General features: G+C 39.1%; 1 protein-coding gene across 20 annotated transcripts in view; it reads right to left on the reverse strand.

The window, feature by feature from the left end:
- Nucleotides 1-24,733, reverse strand: part of Trappc8 (trafficking protein particle complex 8) — a 79,215-nt gene that overhangs the window by 32,357 nt on the left and 22,125 nt on the right. For 6 of the 20 annotated variants that reach the window (XR_001782396.2, XR_001782397.2, XR_001782399.2 and 3 more), the window contains exons 4-15: nt 24,316-24,490; nt 21,032-21,185; nt 18,193-18,286; nt 16,383-16,639; nt 15,460-15,575; nt 13,901-14,051; nt 13,328-13,428; nt 10,866-10,971; nt 6,254-6,274; nt 5,378-5,509; nt 3,063-3,287; nt 1,331-1,439 (exon numbers count right to left, since the gene is read on the reverse strand). Coding sequence is in view for 16 of the 20 variants with exons in the window: in XM_011247030.3 (XP_011245332.1) it covers nt 1,331-1,439; nt 3,063-3,287; nt 5,378-5,509; nt 6,254-6,274; nt 10,866-10,971; nt 13,328-13,428; nt 13,901-14,051; nt 15,460-15,575; nt 16,383-16,639; nt 18,193-18,286; nt 21,032-21,185; nt 24,316-24,490 (1,641 nt within the window). In the remaining 4 variants the exon portion in view is untranslated. The remainder of the gene's footprint in view (nt 1-1,330; nt 1,440-3,062; nt 3,288-5,377; nt 5,510-6,253; nt 6,275-10,865; nt 10,972-13,327; nt 13,429-13,900; nt 14,052-15,459; nt 15,576-16,382; nt 16,640-18,192; nt 18,287-21,031; nt 21,186-24,315; nt 24,491-24,733) is intronic. The other 14 variants (XM_011247029.3, NM_177038.3, NM_029491.2 and 11 more) reach the window with 10 other exon arrangements.

Genomic DNA, 24,733 nt, shown 5'->3' on the forward strand with positions numbered 1-24,733 from the left:
AGCAAGTAGCCTTATGACCCCCACCTATGCCACCCTGAGGTAGTCACATAGCCAGGTGGCCAGGTTACAGGTTAAACTTCTCTCACCTTATAAGGATATGTTCAGCAAGCACCTGGAATGCATCTTCACGCAAATGACGCTTTCCCAGAATGCCCCAGCTAATGATGTACACTCACCCTGAAAACTCCTACCCACTCTCCAAGGTTTACATAGCCCTTGTTCCTCCCAATAAAGAGAGCCTCTTCTCTGCATTTCACTGAAAACCATCTCTGGAGAAGGCTGTTTCTGCCACACCACTGCCAACCAAGATCTTGCCTAACCCACCCACTCAGCTTAAGCGTCACTACTGCTAGCCCAGCCTGGTGTGCAACATGCCTGGGAAGAGAAGCAGACCAGTGGTGGCATAAAGTTAATTTTGATTTGAGAGAGAAACATCTTGAGCTGAAAACATCTGTGGTGAAAACGTGCAGCTCACCACTCATCAAGAACTAACACATCCAAAAAGTGACGACCTTTGCAGGCCTCGCCTCTGAGGAAAAGACTGTATTTATTTATAAGGGAGTAGTGATGTAGCTATGTTGGAGGGTGCTTACCTAGCACTACAAAGTCCTAAATTCAATACCCAGAACCACACAAAATTAAGCATGATGACATATGACCAGTAGTCCCAGCACTAGGGAGAAGGAGGCAAGAGGATTGGCTTCAAGCCACTCAAGTTTGTAGTATGGACTACATCGAACTCTGTCTACATTTTTTTTAACCTTAAAAATAAAATCTTACAAGTAGAGAGGTAAACTGTGTATGCTGCTTCTCTATGTTTTTATAATTAAAAAGTTAACTTAGGCTGGGTGTGGTGGCTCGAAACTATAACCCACACTTGAGAGACAAAGGCAGAAAGAAGGCTTGTTCCAAGTTCAAGGACAGCAAGGTCTACACACAGTTCTACCTAGCTTGGGGACCTTGTAGCAGAACAGAAAAAAAAAATCAACTAAAAGCTAACTTTATACACATTTATTACAATATGATTTTACACAAACTAAACTCAGTAATTTCACAAAGGGAATGAATGTTGTATTTAAAGGTGTTTATATGCACTGAATGTAGTCTATAACAAACATTAAAGATGCTTGCCAAGTGAACAGTAATAAGCACTTCTTATGTGAGAAAAGTTGCTCCAATGAATCACAACCTTTTGGGTTTATTATTTTTACTTTTTGGACTAGAAAGAAAAACAATAAAGGAGTGGCTATAATTTCTAACTGGACAAAGAACATTTCAAGAAATAGTCATTAGGTAATTAGGTAACTAGACCAAGTAAAAGTTTACTAACCATCTGCTGGTCGTCTGTCATGGCCGAAGAAAACCCGTGTTGCTGAACTGTTAATGTATGGTAAGGGAAGCTGTGGTAAAGGGCCATCTGGTGACAGCTGATTTACATTCTGGGAGAAATACAAAAGAAGGAAAAAAAAATCGTTTTTAAGAAAACTACACTTTTTTTTCATGTTTCCTAATTTTTAATACACAAGGTATCAAAATGTTATGCAAGAAAATTTAGACAAACAGTACTCGTTTATATACCAGCTTTAAAATTTTACAACTGAGAGCTTTAGACATCATTTACTCTACCTCTAGAGAGCCTTGCTAGCCAGGCTTGGTGGTACAGACCCACAAATAACTCCACTACTCAGGAGCCTTAGCCTCGGGGCAAGTTCAGAGACAGCCTGAGCAACTCAGCAAGACCCTACAAGAGGGCTGAGGAGATAGCCCAGTGGTAGAGTGCTGCCTAGCAGGCAGAGGCTGTCTAGAACCTTCCAGGAGAGCATTCAACTGGGAGGGATCTTTGTTTTGTTGCATTTTAAACTCTCAAATGGTACTTTACTGAATTTTGTTTCTTTTTGACATATAGCATTCTACCTGCCAAATTTTAACTGGTCTGATTTTAAAGTAGTCTAAAAGAAGTTATTCCTGTTAGGAAGATTAAAATATTCAACCTTTCACAAGTGTTGAAGGGGAGGGTTTAAACATCTTAAGTTTCCTATTCAGCAATGGTTTATGGTTCTGTCTACCTAGATTACAGATAACCCTTGCAATAAACGCACACCTCATCTGTCATCAGGAAGAGAAAGGAGCACATCCGCCTAAGGATGGAAGGAGGAATGGCTCACTTCTCTGTAAAATCACTGCAATCCACGAAAGATGAAATAAAGTAGGCACAGCATGCCTACATTCTCAGATACACAATGAATTAATCCTAGGCCATCCTGGGCTACAAGACCCTGCCTCATAAATAAAAAAATAAAATAAGTAGTCAACAAATCTAGAAATCTTAAAGTTTTCTTGTAAAGACTCCAAAAACAGTTTCAAATGAAAGGCATGCGTGGCTGTTGTACATGTGTAGTACCATAGGTGGGAAACCAAGGCAGGAGGTGAAGAGCCTGAGGTCAGCCTAGCAACGACTGAGCTCTATTTCAAAAGGAAGAAAGAGGCTGGGGAGAAAACTCAGTAGCAAAGAGCACTGGCTGCTCTTGCAGAGCACTACAGTTTAATTCCCAGCACTGCTGGCTCACAACTTTCTGTATCTTCAGTCCCAGGGGATTCAACACCTCTTATGGCCTCTGTAAATATCAGGAATCAGGCAACACACACACACATACGCAAAACACCCAGATGATTAAATAAGTAAATAAATTTAAATTTAAAAAATAATCAATCAAAAAAGAGTATCGATTTGAGAGGAGGGGGTATGGGAGGAATTCAAAAGAAAGAAGGAAAACAATATAATTCTATTTTAATTAAAAACATATTTTTTAAAAAGAAAAAGAAAAGCTACAAAACAATGTTTACTGAAATATTAAAATTCTCTTTTAAAAACTGTGTAAGGGTCATGGAGTACAGATCTATAACCAAGAAACTTTCTACAACTTTTTAAATGACAGGTAGTTACATACTTTGCAATAAAGCCATTTTATTATATTCTCAGGCCAGTAGTAAGCATGTTTTTTCCCTGAAAATAGTAACTGGAAAAAAAGTTTAAATGTTTATTCCTAGAGAGAAGTATTTACCTTATAAACATAAAGATATTCTCTGAGGAAGGCTCCTTGCTGAGCAGCAGACTGTTTGCTTTCATTGATTAAAATGTGTCTAAAAGCAGAAACAGCATTGTCCAGCTGCCTCAGAGTATAGGACTGGCGCCCAATGGTGAAGTTGATGTGATCCTCTGCCAGAGACCAGCCCTTTCCTTTGTAAACTTGCATGGCTTGACAATAGCAGCGCAAAGCATGCTTTTTCTGTGAGAAAATAAATGAAACGTGTTATAGTTTAAATATGCCTTGAACTGGAAGAAAATAAGCACAAACACATGCAGAGACATACACAAATATAAACAAGAAAATGGCTCATCCACTAAAAGAGAATGTGATAAAGAAAATGAAGCTAATAACTAGGATGATTTCACCATCACACAACTCTATGTAGAACCACAGGTTAGGTCTCCTCGGTCATCTACAATATGAGTGTGCATGTGTTTGTCTGTTCTGACACCTGCCCCTTATTTTTCTGAGATCAGCTTCTAAGAAAAATATTCATTGCTCAATTTGGCTTTATTTATTTCAAATTCTTTCTGTGAACAGGTGAGGTGTAAAAGTTGATTGTCAATACCAATCTGACTGGATTTAGACTCACTATGGAAACACATCTCTGAGAGTGTCATGAGAGAGTCCAGAAAAATTTTAACTGAGGGGGGAAGACTCATCCTGAATATAGGAGTACAAACCTATAGGATGTGGGCTACTATACTAAAGAGAGACAAGAGGGGCCACTGAGATAACTCAAGGAAGAGAGATATGCATACAGGCCTAATGGTCTGAGTTCAATCCCTGAACCCCATGAAGTGACAGGAGAAAACTGACTCCAAAGAGTTGCCCTCTGATTCCCAGAGGCATAAAATACCACAATACCATGTGACCTCACACACACATAACACTAATAACAATAAATGAAAACCTGAGTCACAGAAAAGTCAGGTAACCAAATTCAAACTTTATATATCAAGATTTAAGCCTGTATATATCTAAACCCAAATCTCATGGTTTTTTTTTAACCAATATATTATCTGAAAACAAAATTTATTTCAACTTTTAGAGTTAAATCATAAAAAGTTGGCAAGTAGGTAAGAGCAGGCAAGAGTTCTCAGAAGGTAAAGGCTTGCCAGCAAGCCTGACAACCAGAGTTTGATTCGGAGGAGTCACTTTGTAGAAGGAAGACAACCATAACTGTAATTAGTCTCACTTCACACATGAGCATAAACAAAAATGAGCACACACGTGCACACTTGCGTGCACACACACATGAGCACACATACAGAAACAAACATAAAAAAGTGTGACAAGAATCCCACCACTTGGGCTGGAGAGATGGCTCAGCGGGTAAAAGCACTGACTGCTCTTCCGAAGGTCCTGAGTTCAAATCCCAGCAACCACATGGTGGCTCACAACCACTCACAATGAGATCTGATGCCCTCCTCCGGTGTGTCTAAAGACAGCTACAGTGTACTTACATATAATAATAAATAAATCTTTAAAAAAAAAAAGAATCCCACCACTTGGGAGGCAGAGGCAGGTGGATCTCTGTAAGTTAGAAGCAAGCCTGGTCTACAAAGAGAGCTCCAGAATAGCCAGGGCTACACAAAGAAATCCTGTCTTGAAAAAACAAAAATAAGGGGGAGGGGGAATGGAGAGATGACTCAGTGGTTAAGGATACTGACTGCCATTCCAGATGACCTGGGTTCAATTCCCAGCAACTGCACAACAGCTCACTGTAACTCCAGGATCTGACATCCTCACACAGATATATATGCAGGCAAAACATCAATGCACATACATTTTCTTTAAAAAATTAAATAAAAAGAGGAATGCGGGGCTGGAGAGATAGCTCAGCGGTTACGAGCACTGACTGCTCTTCCAGAGGTCTTGAGTTCAATTCCCAGCAGCCACATGGTGGCTCACAACCATCTGTAATAGGGATCCTTCTGGTGTGTCTGAAGATAGTGATAGTGTATTCACATACATGAAATAAATAAATCTTAAAAAAAAAAAGAGGAATATACAAATAAATGATGAAAATGAAAACAAAAAAAAACATTTAAAAAAGATTTGGTTTTACTTGTAATTATGTATACACATGTGGGTTTGTGTTCCCAGGCAAGTGCAGGCACCCTGGTAGTCCAGGAAAGGGTATCAGACCCCTGCAGTTGAGAGCTACAGGCAGAGGTGAAGAACTCAATGTGGGTGCTGGGATCCCAGCTCGGGTTCTCTGGAACAGCTCTTAACTGCTGAGTATCTTTCCGGATATAACAACCTTTTAAAGACAATGTGCTTACCTGCCCTGCTTTACTAAAACGGTGGCCTGCCAGGATCATATGAAATGCGTATTTTCTAACCATGGGACTCTTCATGTTTATGAAGCAATGTGCAGCCTGTTCCAAAAGAAGGGCACTTCGGAGATCAGAATCCTGTGAATGTACAAAAGAAAAAACAGCTAGCACCAAAAGTGAAAGCAAAAGGGCTTTTCTTTCCTAGCATGATATACAGCCACTATGTCCCTTAGAGCAGAAGAGGGCAGAGATGAAAGCGAAAACTAATCTCAATTCTTCCTTCAAGCAGCACACAATTTATTTTAAAAGACTTCCCTCGCAAAAAAATGACCTTTTTTGTTCCTTTTAATAAAATCCAAATGGCCAATTATGATGTACACTATGTAGTAAATCTCTGAAGAGCTGCGGTCCCTCAGAGCAGTTGAAAGTGAGCAGCAGAATAAAACTGAGAGTTGAATACAGACATACTAACTAAAGATGAACTCAAAAACACAAAACATAAAAATAATTCTATCAACTTAGTTGCAACCTGGATATTATCTGGTGACTAGTAGCATATTTAATGTACACCTCTCCCCAAAGAATACAGGTTAGATTATGTAGACTATAATGCAGGCTAATTTGTGACTTTTTAAAGAACATTTGCTTAAAGGAACCTTCAATTTCTTAACAGGCTCTTTGTAAATCAGGGCAGGAGGACTGCAAGCAGTTCCCGCCTTCCTGGCCCTGCCCGCCCAGGAGCTGTCACCACTCACCCTCTCTGCCTCCCCTCCTGGTAAGCCATTGCTTCAGAGATAAGGGAGAAAGGGATGAAGTGTGCTGATTAAGAATCAACAACTTTTCCCAACTTTCTCTAGGTCCTCAGCCTCAAGCTGAACTTACCAGGCCCTTCCATGTGTTCTGCTGCCATTATTTTCCCCAGGGAAAGTTGAAAACAGAAAACATTGACTTTTAAATGCAATTATTTCAACAAATTACTTACATCAAACAGACCGCTATTATAAACTATCTTTGTAACAGTCTTAAAGTCTTAGAGACATACTTCCATGCCCTCATAAATATATATATATATACATATATATATGTATATATGTTTATTTATTATTTAAACTAACTACAAAAAAAGCAAGTTTCTTTGCCAAGCCAAGCTATTCATTTGCAGAGGACTGTTTCCAGTGTTTCCAGTTTGGTGCTGCCTTTTCAGTTTCTCTTTCCATATACATGAGTGCTTATGTGACTAACATGCATATATGAAAACAAACAAACATGTACATTTTTATATACAAGTGGTGGTATACTCAATCTCTTGCTTTTTTATATATGTTCTAATATGCAAAAACTTTATTAAGTTATAGTCACCAATTAATCACATGTTAGTTTTTTGCTACTATAAAAAGATGCAATAAGTGTATTTATAATTTCTGTGTGCATGTCTCTATGTTACTGGGAACTGACAAGTGTTCCACCACTGTAACTTAAGGTTGATCTAGAATTCTATACATCCCTGGCTGTCTCAAGCCCACAGCCCTCCCACCTCGTCTCTTGCATGCCAGTACACTTAGTCATTTAAAAGGAAAAAGAAAAAAAAAAAAAAGAAAAAGAGAAGGAAGAAGAGGAGGAGGAAGAGGAGGAAGAGGAAGAGGAGGAGGAGGAAAGGAAAAGGAAAAGAAAAAGAAAAAGAGAAAGAAAGAAAACCTCAGTAATTACTCAGATATTCCTATTACATACGTTTCTGGAAGTAATGACAAGAAATTAATGAAAATTATGTAATCTCAAATTTTAATCATTGTAGACAAATTGCTGCCAAAAAATACTACAAGTAAATATTCTCACCAAAGGATAGTAGACTCCTAGCAGTAGGGAGCAGTGGGGAATATGAATCCTGAAGTCACTCTGTAGACGAGGCTGGCCTCGAACTCAGAAATCCGCCCGTCACTGTCTCCCAAGTGCTGGGATTAAAGGCACGTGCCACAACTGCCCGGCTTTTTTAAAAATTTATTTGTTGGTTTGTTTGTTTGTTTGTTTATTTATTTATTATGAGTACATTGTAGCTGTCTTCAGACACACCAGAAGAGGGCATCAGATCCCATTACAGATGGTTGTGAGCCACCTCTCTAGCCCCCACCCACAAACTTGACTCAAAATGTGTACTGCATACAAGATGTACAGAGACAAATATAGAGACAGAGGAAATGGCCAACCAACCTAAATTGAGACCCACCCCCATGGACAAGAACCAACCTATGATGCTATTAATGATGCTCTGTTATGCTTGCAGATAGGAGCTTAGCATAACGGTTCTTCGAGAGGCTCCGCCCATGCAGAGACCCACAGCCAAACATTAGATGGAACTTGGGGAGTCTTGTGAAAGAGTTGGGAGAAAGATTGAGGAACCCAAAGAGGACAGGGACTCCACAAGAAGACCAACAGAGGCAACTAACCTGGATCCCTGGGGTCTCCCAGAGACTGAAACATTTACCAAAGAGTGAGCATGGGCCAGACCCAGCCCCCACCCCTTAGCATATGTAGCAGAAGCGCAGCTTGATCTTCATCAGGTCCCACAGTAACTGGAGTGGAGGCTGTCCCTGGACCTGTTGTCTGCCTAAGGATCGGGCATCCCTAAGTAGGCTACCTTGTCTGGCTTCAGTGGGAGAGGATGTGCCTAGTCCTGCAGTGACGTGGTGAGCCAGCAGGGGTGATACCTGGGGGAAGGGGGTCCCTCTTCTCAGAGAAGTGGAAGATCAGGGAAGGATCTGAGTGAGGAGTTACTGGGAGGAAAGAGGTGGCTGATATTGGGATGTAAAATAAATAAATTGAGAAAAATGGAAAAAAAATAAAGAAAGTCTGGTTTCTGGAGCTAGAGAGATGGTTCAGCAGTTAAGACCTCTTACAGAGAACCCTAGTATAGTTCCCAGCACCCATGTAAGGAAGTTCACAACTGCCTATAACTCAAGCTCTAGGGGAATCCAAAAATTCTGGCCTCTGTGAACATATACAGCTCTCTCTCTCTCTCTCTCTCTCTCTCACTCACTCACTCTCTTTCTCTCTCTCTCTCTCGTTCACTTTCATTAAACAGAAAAACTCATATAGGTATTAATCCTGGATATCCTACTTAAAGAATGTTTTCTAGAAATCTGTAAAGGTTTTCCAATAACTCAATTAAACTCACAAAATAAACTCAGCATTCTTAAATTTAGCCCCAAAGGACTAAGTGATTCAAGAAAGATCCTAAGTTCACATCATGAATTAAATAAGCTGAAACAAAATTAGGCAGACTACTGGCTTCAAACATACTATGACTCTCAAATCTTTACCATCAAGTTATTGCAAATAGGGGTTTGGTGACATCACTTCAAAGATAAAACACCAAAGCCTGATAACCTGAGTTTAATCCCCAGAACCCACTTACAGGTTGAATGAATGACTCTACACGCTTGCCCTCTGACCTCCATACACATGCCAAACACAAAAATATATACAATAAAAAATACACTTAAATAGGAGGCTGGATATGTAGTTAAGTAAGACAGAACTTGCCTGGCACATGTGAGGCCCTGAATTCAATCTCAAACACAAGGAGGGGCAAAGAAGGTGGGATAGAGAGGGAGGATCACTGCAAATTCATAATTCTGGGCAAAAGTTACTAGAATCTGTTCCTACCCATGCCCTAAAGCAAAAAAATGACAAATCATATAGATTTGAGAAAGTTTTTAAAAAAAAGTAAAAAGGTTATAATACAGTGGTCTAAGGAAATTGTATTTATATATGGGGGTAGAACGGGAAATACATATGAGCAAGGCAAAAAAAAAAATTCCTGTATCAGAAATTCTTTGTATATTCACTGATAACCCTAGGTTGAAAAACACAACATAGCACTCAAAGTCGGGATCAGATTTGCTTTTGAAGGAGAGTATGAATGCACTTCAAGAAGCCTTGTTCAGTATGATCAAATAGCTCCTGTCTGACTGGATGTGGTGGTCTGAATATGAGCAGCCACTACAGACTCCTATCTGAATGTTTAAGTCACTAGGGAGTGGCATTATTTACCACACACAACAATAGTAGTGCCAAATTAAAAAGACAGTAGTGGGCTTTCAGAGACCTTTGAGCTAGGAATCAAAGTACGTGTCAGAGGATTAAGAATTATACCCAGCCCATTACCAACATCTAGTCCATCCCATGACAGGACGGATGAACACAGAGGTACCTCAAGCACTGCAAACCTCTTCATCCTGAGCAAGATAATGTGACACAAAAGTATTGAGTAAAAAGTTTTAATTTTTTTGACATGTTATATTAAGATGCCTTGGGTTCATCCAAAGTAGACTAGTATGGCTAGTTTGGATGCATTTTTAAAACTTACTGGTTTTTTTTAAATGGTTATAAGGTAAGGCAGAGACTAAACAATCTCAATGATTTTTTTCCTTTTTTTTTTTTTTTTTTTTGGTGATTTGTGTGTGTGTGTTGTGTTCTATTAATCATTTTATTTGTTTACATTTCAAATGATATCCCCCTTCCCGGTTTTCCCTCCACAATCCCCCCATCCCATCCCCTCTCCCCTAAGCCTCTAAAAGGGCGTTCTTCCACCCACTCACCACTCTAGCTTTTTTTTTAAAAGATGTATTTATTTATTATATGTAAGTACACTGTAGCTGTCTTCAGACACTCCAGAAGAGGGCGTCAGATCTTGTTACAGATGGTTGTGAGCCACCATGTGGTTGCTGGGATTTGAACTCCGGACCTTTGGAAGAGCAGTCGGGTGCTCTTACCCACTGAGCCATCTCACCAGCCCCCACCCTAGCATTTTTAAGCACTAATTTTATATTAAATTGAAATACATGCAAGTCTTAGTTGTACACAGCATAGAACTTATATCAGACAAGATGCCATATACACAGTCATTGTTAGTTAATAATGAAAGGTAGACTGAGACAATAGAAACAAAATAAACTCAATTAGGGCTGTAAAGATTGCTCAGTTAAGAGCACTGGCTGCCCTTGCAAAGACCCAGCGCTCAGTTTCCAGCACCCACACAAACGCTCACAACCATCCACTAACTCCAGTTTCAGGGAATCTGACACCTTCTGACCTCTGAGTGCAACAAGCACACATATGAAGCACAGACAGACATTCACATTGGCAAAATACTCATAAACATACATTAAATAAAATTTGAAACATAATTTTCAATAAATAGATTCAAACTATAGAAGACACAGTAGCTGAGTGTGGTACTCATGACTGAAGTCCTCAGTACTCAGATGCGTAAACAAAAACTGTCTCAAGTTCCTCCTACCACCAAAAAATTGAGAAAAATGAATGAATAAAAATAGAGCACCCCCCAAAGAAAACAAAAACAGAAAACCCAAAACTTTAAAATGAAGTTAACAATTAACTAGCAGTGTTTAAACCCTGAGAAAGCCTCTCCTTATTTTATGTCTTAAACAGCACCTCGTTACAAACTAGTGAAATCAAGCACTACGCAGTTCAGTACCTCACTTGTCAATCGTATCAGAAGAGCTGCAGCCTCTGAGTACTTGCTTTGACTTTTTAAAATTTCAGCACTAAGCAACACACATCTTTCAGCCAACACCATATTCCTAAACGAAAACAAGGAAAATAATCAGCATCATAGTAATTCTTTAGCACATGGACGCTACAGTGCAGTCACAGTCCACTAGCAGATTTAGAGCAAGCCTGATATTTACAGCTAAACCTGCTCCCTTTTCTTCTTTCTAGCCCTTTTTTGGATATACAACAAAGTCCTATGCATGCTTGCTCCAATAGAAGAGTCTCACTTTCTCTACCTCTATCTCTATTTCTTATCCTATACCCGCCTAGCTCCACACTCATACAGCTGCTTGTCAATATCCACAACTGAACCTGCCTGCTCTTTTGGACCCTAACTCAAAAGGCAAGGCTATCCTTCCCTTGTCTTCTTCTGGTAGCTTCCAATTTGCTCCCTCTCTGTTAATGTTCTCAAATTCAATAAAATGATCAAGACTTAGAAAGTCTGTCGTTTTCTACCTACTTTTTAAAAAATGTAATGCTCATATCCTTATTCCTTTTAGAGGTGCTAGGGATCAAACTGGGAGCCTGGCAAATGATAAGCTACAGGCCCAACCTAACATGTCTTATCATCAGACAATTTTAAAGTAAGAACCATAATGCAAGGCTGCACATTTTTAGTGGTATGCACCTATAATCTTGGAAGGAAAGAACAAACTCTCACCAAGTTGTCCTTGACTTCCATATGCATATCATGTTGGATGTCCATACCCACATAAACACACATAAAAAAATTAAAAATGTTGTGGGGGGATGGTATACTCTCAGCAAGTATCGTAGTTTGGACATAATACCACACACCAGAATATGGAAGGCAGAGGTAGGTGCATCTGTGAGGAGATCAACTTGGTCTATATGGTGAGTTCCAGGACAGCCTGACAGTCTGGGATACATAGTGAGACCCTGTCTTTTAAGAGAAAAAGTACCTTACACATTTGAGTCTAGAACTCCAGAAATGGAAGCAGAGGATCGGGAACTTAAGATCACTCTCGGCTACATAGCAAATTTAATCCAGCCTGAATTACATAAGACCCACATTCCCTAAAACAAACAAATGCTTTGATGATGCCATACTTTCCATAAATTATATTTTCAAACAGGTATTCCTGAATACCTAAATCTGCCTTAGTGAACACAAAGATAAACCTCATTCATGACACGTATAGTCAGTCATATGTGGCTTGGTTCCTAAATTCTATAAACTGTTGATTTTTAACAAATTATTACATTTTCATTCATATTATATTTTTATATTTATTTGTGTGTATTCCCATGTGGAGGCACAAATGCACTTTCATTACAGCATTCATGTGGAGGAGTCAATTCTCTCTTCTGTCATGTGGGTCCCAGGGATCAACTCAAGTTGTCAGATTTGGCACTATCTCTACCTACCAGTATCTTGCCCGCCCTAAGGGTACTGTTTCACTTTAAGCATTGCTATTACTATTACCACTATATGAACAATAGAGGGATCAAAAAGACTTTTCTATCTCTGTCTTCTAATGAATCCATTCTACAACAGAAACATCAGGGAGCTAGGCATGTAACTCAGTTGGCAAAGTTCTGGGTTCAATCTAGCGCCATTAAAAAGAAGTCTGATAATGCGGGCATGGTGGCGCACGCCTTTAATCCCAGGAGATGGGAGGCAGAAGCAGCCAGATTTCTGAGTTCAAGGCCAGCCTGGTCTACAGAGTTCCAGGACAGCCAGGGCTACACAGAGAAACCCTACACAGAGAAATAATGACGAAGATCTACTCAAATATGTAGCAATTTTCATTCACTACAACCTAAGTCTAACTTCAGCTTAGGAAGAATTGGCAGTTAAGGCTCCTAACATAAATTTATCCCCTAATACTTTCCATGCTTTCAACTGAAGTATACTTTCCCACTGTCCTTTACCAGCAAACCTAGAGAAAAAATGTATTCCTGTAACTCACAATTCTAGAAATGTCTCCGTGGCAGCTCTAGAACCTAGGCACACTGCAGGAACATCTACCTATTGAATAACCAGAGCCTATCCTAAGCACATCGGGCCTGGCTGATAATCACCTCTTTGTAAGAGTTCTAACAGTACTCACTACGTCTCATTTTCTCTAAGTCTGGATTACTTCTTTCTTTGTGTTTCTGCCCAATTAACAACAAAAAATTCAAAATGGCTGATTTCTGGAGGTAAAATAAATGTCACAAGGATGTTCCCCAACGTAATACAGAACTTTACCACATATATCCACAAATACAGCCCAGCTAAGAACTGAGAAGTACTATTTTCTCTTCAGCTTGTCTCTAAATCAACTTTATTTGAGAACCTAAGGCATAAAAAGCAAACAACTACTTATAAATACCAAATCAGTCTCAAGATGGGCAAAACATAATGTTATAGCCACCTACTTGCAGATATCCCTGTATGTCTGAATTGCTGTGTCCATGTAATGAGCAGGGTATGGCCTAGGAGCTCCTGGCTGAAGAAAGGCTGACACTGCTGCCATTTCCTAAAGGGGAAAAACAGAAACATTCTAATATTGAGTCAAATACTGGAGGTCTCAGAGCACATATGTATAAATTGCAGTTTAGTGTATACTCAAAATCATAATTTGTTTGCCTTAAAATTCTGGACTTTGCGGGGTGTGATGGCCCACACCTTTAATCCCAGCATTTGGGAGGTGGAGGCAGGCTAATCCCTATAAGTCTGAGGCTAGCCTGGTCTCCTCCTGACAGGGCTGAGATAAAGAGGAGCTTCTAAGAGGATGAGGGAGGAAGTAAAGCCTGCTCTGAGCCCAGAAATGTACAAAGAGGAAGAGAAGGGAGACACTTCTCTCGAGAGGACGCCCATATGCACTGAAGTGTTAACTGTCAATTTTAATTTTTAAAAATGCTTCAAAGGCTTAGGGATATATCTCAGCAAGCAAGGAGGCCTGGGCTTGACTCCCAGCATCACAAAACAAACAAACAAACAGTACCAACCAAGGCACCTGCTGCATAAAGCATTGCTTGATCGTTAAGAAAATCCTTCTTTGCAGTGTGATAACAACTGTAAGCCAAATCATAATGTTGCACCAAGAAGCACAAGTCAGCCATCTTCCTGATCTGAAGCTCGGGCGCTTCTGGCGGATACCTAGAACATAAAGAAATGATTTATGACTTGTAGCCTCACACCAGCACATATAAAATACAGGAAGTTGTTCAACTACCCAGAACATGAATTTTATCTCTTTTTAAATTCTATCTTCAAAAAATTTATCAATTTTCAAAACCACTTGAAGTCAAAAGTTAATAAATATGTTTATCTTATAGTCCTGGAAACTTCTCAACTGCAGATAAGCATTTGTCCCATGGACAAGTTTTAAATAAATAGTTAATACTGGTAACTTCACAACTCTGAAAAAAATTTTTTTAATCCAAATAGACTAGCCATCTTCCATTAAAGCAAGATTTTGTAAGAAACAAAATTTGTAAACTTGTTCTTTGTTTTAGAACAGTATGGTGACTGATGCACCAGTGCTTGGAAGCCTGAAGCAAGAGAGCACCAAGCTGAAGAACAAATGGACAGTTCAAGAAGATGCTGCCTTAAAAAACATGTACCAGGGGCTGGAGAGATGGCTCAGTGGTTAACACTGACTGCTCTTCCAGAGGTCCTGAGTTCGATTCCCAGCAACCACATGGTGGCTCACGACCCCCTCATCTGGTGTGTCTGAAGATAGTTACAGGAAAAAAAGTATGTACCAAAGCTAGTACTGAATATCCAATCCAACCAATCCAACTCCATCTTCTTAAGTAAACAGGTACAAAATAAAATGACATTGTGAATTATTTGAGTTTTGTTTGTTTTTGCTTTCACCACTCTAGCCATGGACTGTTGACGGATTTACCGTATCAGACATGAATTCACTCCTTGTGCAGGCCTCAAATCTAACCTGAAAGCAATTGGTTACCCATGTAACTGTCATGTTGCTACTGTACCAGTACATGTGGCCTGGCAGGTAGGCACTGTGACACCCAACGTCCTCTGCCAAGTAAGACCACTGATGACTTTTTCTCAGTAGTTTATATGTCACCTTCTAGCATCATGAAAGCTAACCACCAAGGAGGAAACTGTCCCAGTCAGTTCACTTTCTCAATGTTCTGTAATCAAACCATGTGGAGTCTTCAGCAAAAGGGTCTGAGCTGGGTGAGCAACTAAGAGCAATGGTGAGAACCTGTGCGACTTTGACTTTTCAAATATCCTCTTAGCCAATGGTACTAGTTCACACCTGTAACACCAGTACATAGGGAGCTGAAGTAAGATCATTACAAGTTCCAAGCTAGCCTGGGCTTAGACTCAGACTCCATCTCAAAAAATAAAAAATAAATTAATTTAAAAGTCCAGTAGGAGTTTTTTAAATCAGAATTTAAACAGTATCTTTCTTAAGTATCTGAGTTTTGACCAGTATGGAAATAAACTAAAAAGACAATCACTGTTTTTATATTCAAACAGTAGACAAAGTTAAACATAGTAGAGTTAAATATAGTGATATTTTACTCACAACAACCCAGATGTATTCTTCAGCTCATTAATGCTCTTTTCTGGAACTTTACTACCACTAAACCATTTCTTAGTGGCAGAAAACAGAGATCGACTCAAACCTTTCCTTGATATTAGCTAGAAAGAAAAATTAACATGTTGACAAATATAAAGGCTTAAAATTATTTTCTACAAACCAAACAATTTTAAGCTTTATAGAGTAAACAAATATTTTATTAAAACTAATTCTAAAAATATTTAGGGACTGCAGAAATGGCTCAGTTGCTCATAGTACTTGTTGTTCTTGCAGAGAAGAATCTGGGTTCAGTGCTCAGCATCCACATAGCTGCTCACAATCAACTGTCTCTCCAGTTCTGGGGGAGAGGGACTAGGCACACATGCGATATACATATATGTAGGCAAAACACTGGTACATATTAAACAAAACTGGAAGCAGTTTTGTTTTGTTTAGTACCCAATATAAATATTGGCTGTAGAGATGGCTCGCTGGTTAAGAGCACTTGCTGCTTTTACAAAGGACTAAAAGTTCAGTTGCCTGCACTCACATGGTGGCTAAGAACTATATGTTACTCCAGTTCTAGGACTCCAATGACCTCTTCTGTCTTCTGTGGTCACCAAGTATGAAAACGGTACACATACGTACATTCAGACAAAACATTTATACACATAAAATGAAATTTGATAAATAAATCTTAAAAAAATAACCTGTCCAATAAACTAAAGAAATCCCAAATTAAAATAACTTGGTGTATCTAGGTAGGGCTCAGGAGAACTTCATCACTGATATTAATTTCAGTCAGTTTTCATAGTTTATCAAAGAACAAAAATCAAAACAAAACTTTAAATACAAATCAAACTTTTAATAGTCTTAAACTCATTGACTTAATTTGAAGATTAATAACCTAAAAAAAACTTACGTCTTACCTGATCATTTAACTGACGAATTGTTTTCTCTATGTGTGGCAAAAGGCCACGGAATGTAAACTCTTGTATAAACTGTCGGATTCTATCATGGTCAGTGAGTGTTAAGCAAGCACCACGAATCACTGCAGTACTTGCTTTCTTTGTCTCGTGAACTGAAGAAGCAGACTTTGACTCTGAGCCGTCAGTATTGTTAGGAGGGTCACCGCATTGGTCTATTTGAAGTGGATGAATTCTGAAGTTATTTGGTAGGCCATCTACTGAAAAACAAATCTCTCCTTTACTTTCAGAATGCAACAGAGAACTTAACAAAGCTACCATACTACTAAAGGAAAAGATGATGACCCCTTCTCTGTGTACACTGAGATGAGACGCCAGTAACATTTCCCATTCCAAGTTAAAGGGCAATTGTGAGACGGCTCAGGTGAAGCATCATCACGCTACAAGTTGTTCACTGGCCTCCACATATATGACACTGCGTGTGCACGCACACACATGTAAATATGTGTAATAAAAGTTTCTAATTAAACTAAGGTGCTTGAACGTTCCTGAAGCAGGCTGTCTTATGTAATAGATTGTTGCTAAATATCATGTAAGTAAGCTATAGAACACCACAGCGGCTGCACATGGTGGCACTTGCCTACAATCCCAACACTTGGAAAGCCGAGACAAACGGATCTCAGGCTCATAAGCAAATAGTGAGTTCCAGGCCAGTCTGCACTGCACAATAAGAGCAACAAAACAAATTTTAGAGCTATCATTATCAAAACTACAGCTTAAAAACATAAGAATATAGTTTCTAAAATCATATAAACCTGGGATATTGTGCTGTATATCACACTTCCCTGGCTTTCTAAAAAAGAAAGCAGACTGTTACTCTCTTTCTAATGTGATATTGAACTAAAAATGACCATTTTTTAATTTTTACTTTTTGTTTGTATGTACATAAATACTACAGAGGCTAACAGAGGGCATTAGGTTCCCTCTGGAGCTGGAGTTACAAAGTTGTGAGTGTTTTGGCATGGGTACTGAGATCTAACTCAGGGTCCTCTGCAAGAGCAGAAACCATTGAGCCCTCTCTGTAGCCCTCATGACCCACTATTATAACACAACAACAAAACCCAGAATTCAAAGGACTGAGTAAAATCAGAAAAAGAACTCTTTAACTTTTGAGCCAGGTATGTTGGTACATGGCTATCCTCCCAGTACTTGAGAAACACAGAAAGAGAATTTTCAATTCAAAGACAGGTCCTCTGCAAAAGCAGTAGCTACTCAAGGAGCTGAGATAAGAAAATCCTAATTTAAAGCAGAGACTGATAACTTAGTCAAGACCTTGTCTTAAAATTGTAAAAGAAAGAGTGGGGGCTGGACAGATGGCTCAGCAGTTAGGGGCACACACTGCTCTTGCAGAGGACGTGAGTTCAGTTCCCAGCATCCACATCAGACAGCTCAGGAACACCTGCATGTAACTCTAGCTCTAGGTGGATCTCATGTGTATGACCTCCTCTGGTACCAGCAGTCACAGACACATAAACAGATATAACTTACAATAAATCTTTTTTTAAGTTTTTAAAGAAAAGGGGCTTGGGATATGTCAAGGATGTTTGTTTGCTTGAGACAGGATTTCTCTGGGTAGTACTGACTGTCCTGGAACTAGCTCCATAGACCAGGCTGGCCTGATTTTACAGAGATCCACCTGCCTCTGCCTCCTGAGTGCTAGGATTAAAGGAATGTGCCATCACCAAGTAACAAGAGTGCTTTAATAACAATAAATATTTTCAGCCAAAAAAGAACTTAGAAAGCATAACAAGACCTTTGACTTCGTTATCTAGTCCATCCAATGAAAGCAAGTTACTATCAGAATTCTTACTGGAGGTCATAGTACAAGGGCCATCTTCATATGATTCCTAGCAAAACAAAATGCAAAGCATTAGCAATATAATCAATCATGTTTAAATACTGCCATATACACCAATACCTATGATTCTCCTGCTGAACGTGGCTTCATGGACTTGATAAAGCAATACTCTCTGGCCCTCTATTCTGTCATGCTGTATTTTAATTCCTTTCATACTCAGTTAACTATGCTAATTCTTCTGCATTTAAACGATCTCCATTTCAAATTCATCTCAACATTCATACAGATGTTTATGTAGGCACATAAATATGCCCATGAATCCTAAAAAATAATAATGGCAAAGGAAAAGCTTGCCAGAGTCAGGCAGCAGGAGAAAAGAACAACTTTAAACTCTCCCAGGTCATAAACATAATGCTATCAAGAGTGGATTCTGAATATACTGAAGGGCTGCAAGAAATACCCAACACAGTGCTCAGTTCTAGAAAGGCCATCCCTGAACCCTACACTACTACTACATGACATAAACATTTAAAAAAAAAAAAAAAAAGCTGTTCTATAGCTAGCTGATTTGGGTTCATTTATGTCTAAAGATTCCCTTCCCCCTAGCATTGTATGAAAGAAAGCCAGCATTATAAAAGGAGTAAAATGGGTTGGAGAGATGGCTTAATGTTTAAGAGCACAGAGCACTTACTGCTCTTATAGAGGACCTAGGTTCAGTTCCTAATACCCACATCAATAGTTCTTAACCACCCTTGGCTACAGTTCCAGGGTTTCCAATGCCTGCACATTTATAAGTAAAAATCAACAAATCAATAAATATTTTAAAAATGAGTAAAATATTATACACTATGTCTAGATTAAGAAAATCTACATGACAGAAAAATAAGGAAATAAAATAAATTTTTAATCAACATTTCTATTAGATCAATAATTATATAAGCTTTTAAAATGACTTTTAAATATCACATAAAGAGCAAATAAAGTAGGGTAGCTATACAAAATATATTTTCCATTTATTCAAAAAAAATCTTTCTTTTAAACAAAAAGTCAAATCCTTTTGCTATTGTTTGTATTTTCAAGACAGGGTTTCTCTGTGTAGACCAGTCTGTCCTGGAACTCTCTCTGTAGCCCAGGCTGACCTCAAACTCAAGACATCCACCTGTCTCTGCCTCCTGAGTGCTGGGATTAAAGTGTGCAACACCATTGCCAAGCTAAAAAAGGTCAAATTTCTACTAACCAAATAAACCAAAGGACTTGGCATTGACTCTACCAAGTAGCGCACTGTGTTATTTAACTTTGTGGAAAAAAAATTAATTTTACAACTATCCACTTTAACTATCAAATAACCAACACTAGTCAACTAGAAAGTATGAGCTCCATAAAAGGCCAAAGAGCAGCACGGTGGAAATGTAAGAAGGCAACCGCAGCAAGGAGATGACACAGAACAGGCTAAGAGCATTAGTTAATTTGTGAGAGAAGGATTTGGGGACTGGGGGCGTGTGAGATTGGGTCTCACTATGTACACCAGGCTAGCCTTGAACCTGCCTCTGCCTCCTAAGTACATTTTTGGTTAATTAAACAGAGAAATCCCAATGTTTATCTCTGTATGGCTGGCCAATCTAATTCAAGTCTCAGTCCATGCTGTGGTTTGAATGAGGAATGTTCCCCATAGGTTCATGTATTGAGACACTTGGTGGTGCTGAGTTCTAGAACCTTTCTGAGGCTGACGTTTGCTGGAGGAAAAATATCACTTGGGGCAGCTTTTGAGGGTTTACAACCTTAAACCACTTCCTGCTTGCTCTCTGCTTCCTGTGTATAAAAGGAAAATGGATCTTTCTGCTTTCTGACTGCCAGGCCATCCTCTGACTCCTACTTCCATACCTTCCCCACTGTGATGGACTTAATTTCTCAGAAACTGTTAGGTAAAATAAACCCATTCTTCACGGTGTTTACCACAGGAGCAGAAGGTAACTAATAGTATGTAATTCACTTTTCAAAATGAACCACTTTATATTTAAGAGATCATACTGATGATCAAAATTAGTCATATTAGTACTTGCATTAGTTAGCCACTAAGCAAGGCAGGTACCTTTAGGGTAAGGCTCTTATGTCAATGTACCTTCAAAGCACCCTTTCCTTTATTTTCAGCTACAACTTTATGGTGCAAGCTGAGCATGACCAAAGACATGCCAATCTGTCACTTTACCCTTCCTTTCACGTGTGCTCCATGACTCTGAACTGAGCATGTCCAATAATTCATCCACTGTTTCTTTAAATTATGAACGTAAACTGAGCACGCTTGGGAAGAAATACAGCCGAGAAAGGCTAGGAATGGACCCCAAATGAAACCCTCACACTTCCTCTGATCAAGAGTGGCCTTGCCTGTCTCATGTAAGACATCTTTCTCTTGGCTGTGCTTGTTTTGGCTTTGAAAACCTACTATGTTCAGCTACAAAACTAGTAAGTAAAAATGTTCTAGATCCATGCTAGTGCATGTGAAAAATGTCAGCCCTAGGAGAGCTGAGGCAGGATGACTGAGAGTCAGGAATAGACAGGCTGGGTTACCTAGCAATTTCATGGCCTAGGGGCACACACCTTTGATCCTAGCATTCAACAGGCTGAGACAGATGATCTTTGTGAGTTTAAGGTCAGCTTGATCTACATAATGAGTTCAAGGACAGCCAGGTATAAAGACCTTGTCTCCACCCACCCCTCAAAAGAGAAAAATCTACAGTCATATCTTTTTGAAAATTTAAATACAATTTTTGTGGTTTGGTTCGGTTTTTAGATGTACCTGGTTTTGAATACTATTTTTCTGGAGATACTGACTCCACGGATCTGGTATCTGTTCATCTGATGCTCGATTTGGTGCTCGAGAATTGATTTTAAGTAAATAGCAACCCTGAGTTCCATATTTCTGTTTCATTTCTTCATAAATTGATTCAGCCCTAAAGAAATGGGAAAAAAAAACAACTTTGTAATAACCTTACACAAAGTTCAGACAGAACTTAGCAGACCTTAGATGTGTCACTTGTCTTCATTACTTTTACATTTCTATTTATGTGGGGAGGGCAAGGACATACACCACACTGCATGTGTGCGCATCAGAGGACAACACTCAGGAGCTGGGTTTTTCCCTCTACCTCATGGGTTGTGGAGACTCAGCTCAGGTCATCATCCTTAACAGCAAGAAACTTTACCCACTGCAATGTCCAGTGAGGCCAAACATTAGATTTCATTTAGTTTTTTTTTTTTTTAATGTGTGTGTGCGCGTGCGCACATGCGCGAGCCTGCATAGATTTGATATGCCCTACCTGCATGCAAGAACCCAAGGAGGCTAGAAGAAGGTATCAGATCCCTTGGAGCTGAATTATTGGCAGTTACAAGCTTCCATGTAGGTCCTGGGACATGACTCTGAGTCATCTGCAAGGGTGGTTGGTGGTAGTCTTAACCCTGAGCATCAATCCAGCCCAAACAACAGACATTTCAAGTAATCCAGGAATACCCCCCAAAAAAGGCAAAACAGAAAATGTAGAGAGTATAAACATGTAAACAAAAACTCATGATAATTAAACTACCTTCAAGACAGTCTGAAGGCCAAATTAGTTTGGGGGAACTACAGAAAGCAAAGTTAGTTTCTTTACAGCACAGACCATCTAGGAGCCTTCCACGTGCCATATAGGAGACTGCCTATTCCAAAGAGCGACTTCAAACATACAGCTGCTTTCCGGCAACTTTTGGAACTCATCTTCAAAAATCATAATTTGAAAAAATTTTTAAAAGATTTATTTATTATTATGTCTAAGTACACTGTAGCTGTCTTCAGGCACACCAGAAGAGGGCGTCAGATCTCATGGATGGTTGTGAGCCACCATGTGGTTGCTGGGACCTGAACTCAGGACCTTCGGAAGAGCAGTCAGTGCTCTTATTGCTGAGCCATCTCTCCAGCCCCTTGAAAATATTTTAGATGCCCCAGTACAGGGGAACGCCAGGGCCAAAAAATGGGAATGGGTGGGGGGGGGGGGGCTTTTGGGATAGCATTGGAAATGTAATTGAAGAAAATACGTAATAAAAAAATAAAATAAATAGAACTATTTATTAATAAATGAAAATTATAACATCAAAATTTTTATAGGACAGGGAAGAAAAGAGAACTACACCAAAGTGAATGAAACCCTCATTACAAAGACTCACTCTATATTCTTGAAAAAAGTTAGAGTAGCTGAAGCCTTGAGCTACTTTTCAGATTAAAAACAAAAAACAAAAACAAAAAACCAATGCATGCCATCTTCAGCTACAGACCAAGTTTGACCTCAGCTTAGGCTACATGAAAGATGGAGAGGGTGGGGGAGAAGGACAGAGGGAGGGAGCTACCACACATGCTTGCTATTGGTAGAGAAAATGAATTGAAATGTGACAACCTAAGAAGCAAAGAGTACAAAATGAAATTCTATTAAGTCCAGTCTGTTTTTTTATTTATAATTTTTTTCAATTCTTTCAAGTCTGGATATTGAACCCAGGTCCTCAAGAAAGGAAAGATCTACCATTGAGCTACATACATATCTAGCCCCAAGTCTAGTTTACATAGCTATTCTCAGTCAACTGGCTATCTTGACAGCTAGAAAATATGAAGACTTATTCATAGGCAAATGCTCACATTACACAAATGATCATCCTAGCAAACAACAAAATCATATAACATCTTATTAAGGCTAGGTTAGTAAAAGTTATAAAACAATGTATATAAAGAAATACAGGGCCGGGTGATGGTGGCACATGCCTTTAATCCCAGCACTTGGGAGGCAAAGGCAGGTGGATTTCTGAGTTCCAGGACAGCCTGGTCTACAGAGTGAGTTCCAGGATAGCCAGAGCTATACAGAGAAACCCTGTCTTGAAAACAACAACAACAACAACAACAACAAATACAGAAACATGTTTATGTATAAACACACTGAAGTAAAATTCCTGTTCACTTTATTAATAATATTGCTAAAATCCCAGGATCTGGGCTATTCAGATGGCTTGTAGATGGGCATGCTGTCAAGTCTGAAGACCTGAGAGTTCTCTCCCCAGACCCACATGGTAGAAGGAGAACTGGTCCTTTCAAATGTTGCTTGACCTTACATGCATGCATGCTGTGATGTGCTGTGATGTGTATACACACACACACACAACTCAAAATTGTTCAAAAGGAATTAAGATTCCTTGGCCTAATTCTCGACTGTTGTTTGAACACCCTTATTACAACCATTCAGTACAGGAGATACCATGTTCAACTGAATCAAAATAATTTTAATAACCAGCTCACATTATTTTTTGCATATACCAATGGTTTTTAGACATGTCTTTTTAATTCTAAAAATGAGTAGTCCACAAGAAGTACCTGTTCTGTTTCTGAGTTTTTGGAAATGAGTTAGAGGGTAGTTACTGTGCTTAGGATGCATTGGAATGTGGACTCAATCTCAACTACTTAGATCATTACCAATATCTCAACCAGTGAACATTTATGTTCAAAAATAAGAATATACATTACAAGTCCCAAGTGGCAATCAGATATTAAAAATAAATAGTATGAAACAAGTTTAATCTGACCTACACCTCGAAACAAATGCCAAAGTAAACTCTAAAGCATAAACATAAAGTTATTTTTATGTTTATATTACAAGAATTCATTTTAGGGAACAGCAAGTAAAAGCACTTGCCACCAACAACCTAAGTTCAATTACCAGGCCCTCATGGTAGAAGAGAACCAACTCCTACAACATATCCTCTGACCTCCACATGTGTGCCATGACACATACAAATATGCATGTGCGCGCACACACACACAAATCAGAAAGATGTGATTCTCTTTTTAAAAAAATTAAAACGGGCTGTAGAGATGGCTCATTGATTAAGAACACTGACAGCTCTTCCAGAGTTCAATTACCAGTAACCACAAGGTGGCTCACAACCATCTGTAATGGGATCTGATGCCGTCTACTGGTGTGTCTGAAGACAGCTACAATGTACTCATGTATATATAATAAATAGATAAAATAAATAAAAATAAAACAAAAATTTAAAAGAAATACTTACCTTTGTTCATCTCCTGAAGTTACATCATGCAAAAGCACGTAATATTTAAGTGTATTTGGGATAAACCACTTAGGATAGGAATAATCATTGTTGTGCTGAATTCGATGCTGTTCCTGTGACAACTTTGAAAACTGTTCCATAGGCTCAGCTTCACCAGACGATGCCACCAGCATACCTTATAACCACAATGTCAGGGAAATTATCACATCTCTCAATGATAAACACTACTTTTTTTTTTTTAATTAAATTTTCTGGTGTAAGAATTGAATTGCAACATTTTGCCTCCCTCCACCCACCCTTCTTTCTTTCTTCCTGATAAACACTACTTTATTAATATAAATTTTAGGAGAGATCTTCTGGCCAGGCCCCATGGCACAAGCCTGTTAATCCCAACTACTCAGGAGGCTGAGACAAGAGA

This window comes from Mus musculus, chromosome 18, assembly GCF_000001635.26.
Source record: "Mus musculus strain C57BL/6J chromosome 18, GRCm38.p6 C57BL/6J".
Taxonomy (NCBI): domain Eukaryota; kingdom Metazoa; phylum Chordata; class Mammalia; order Rodentia; family Muridae; genus Mus; species Mus musculus.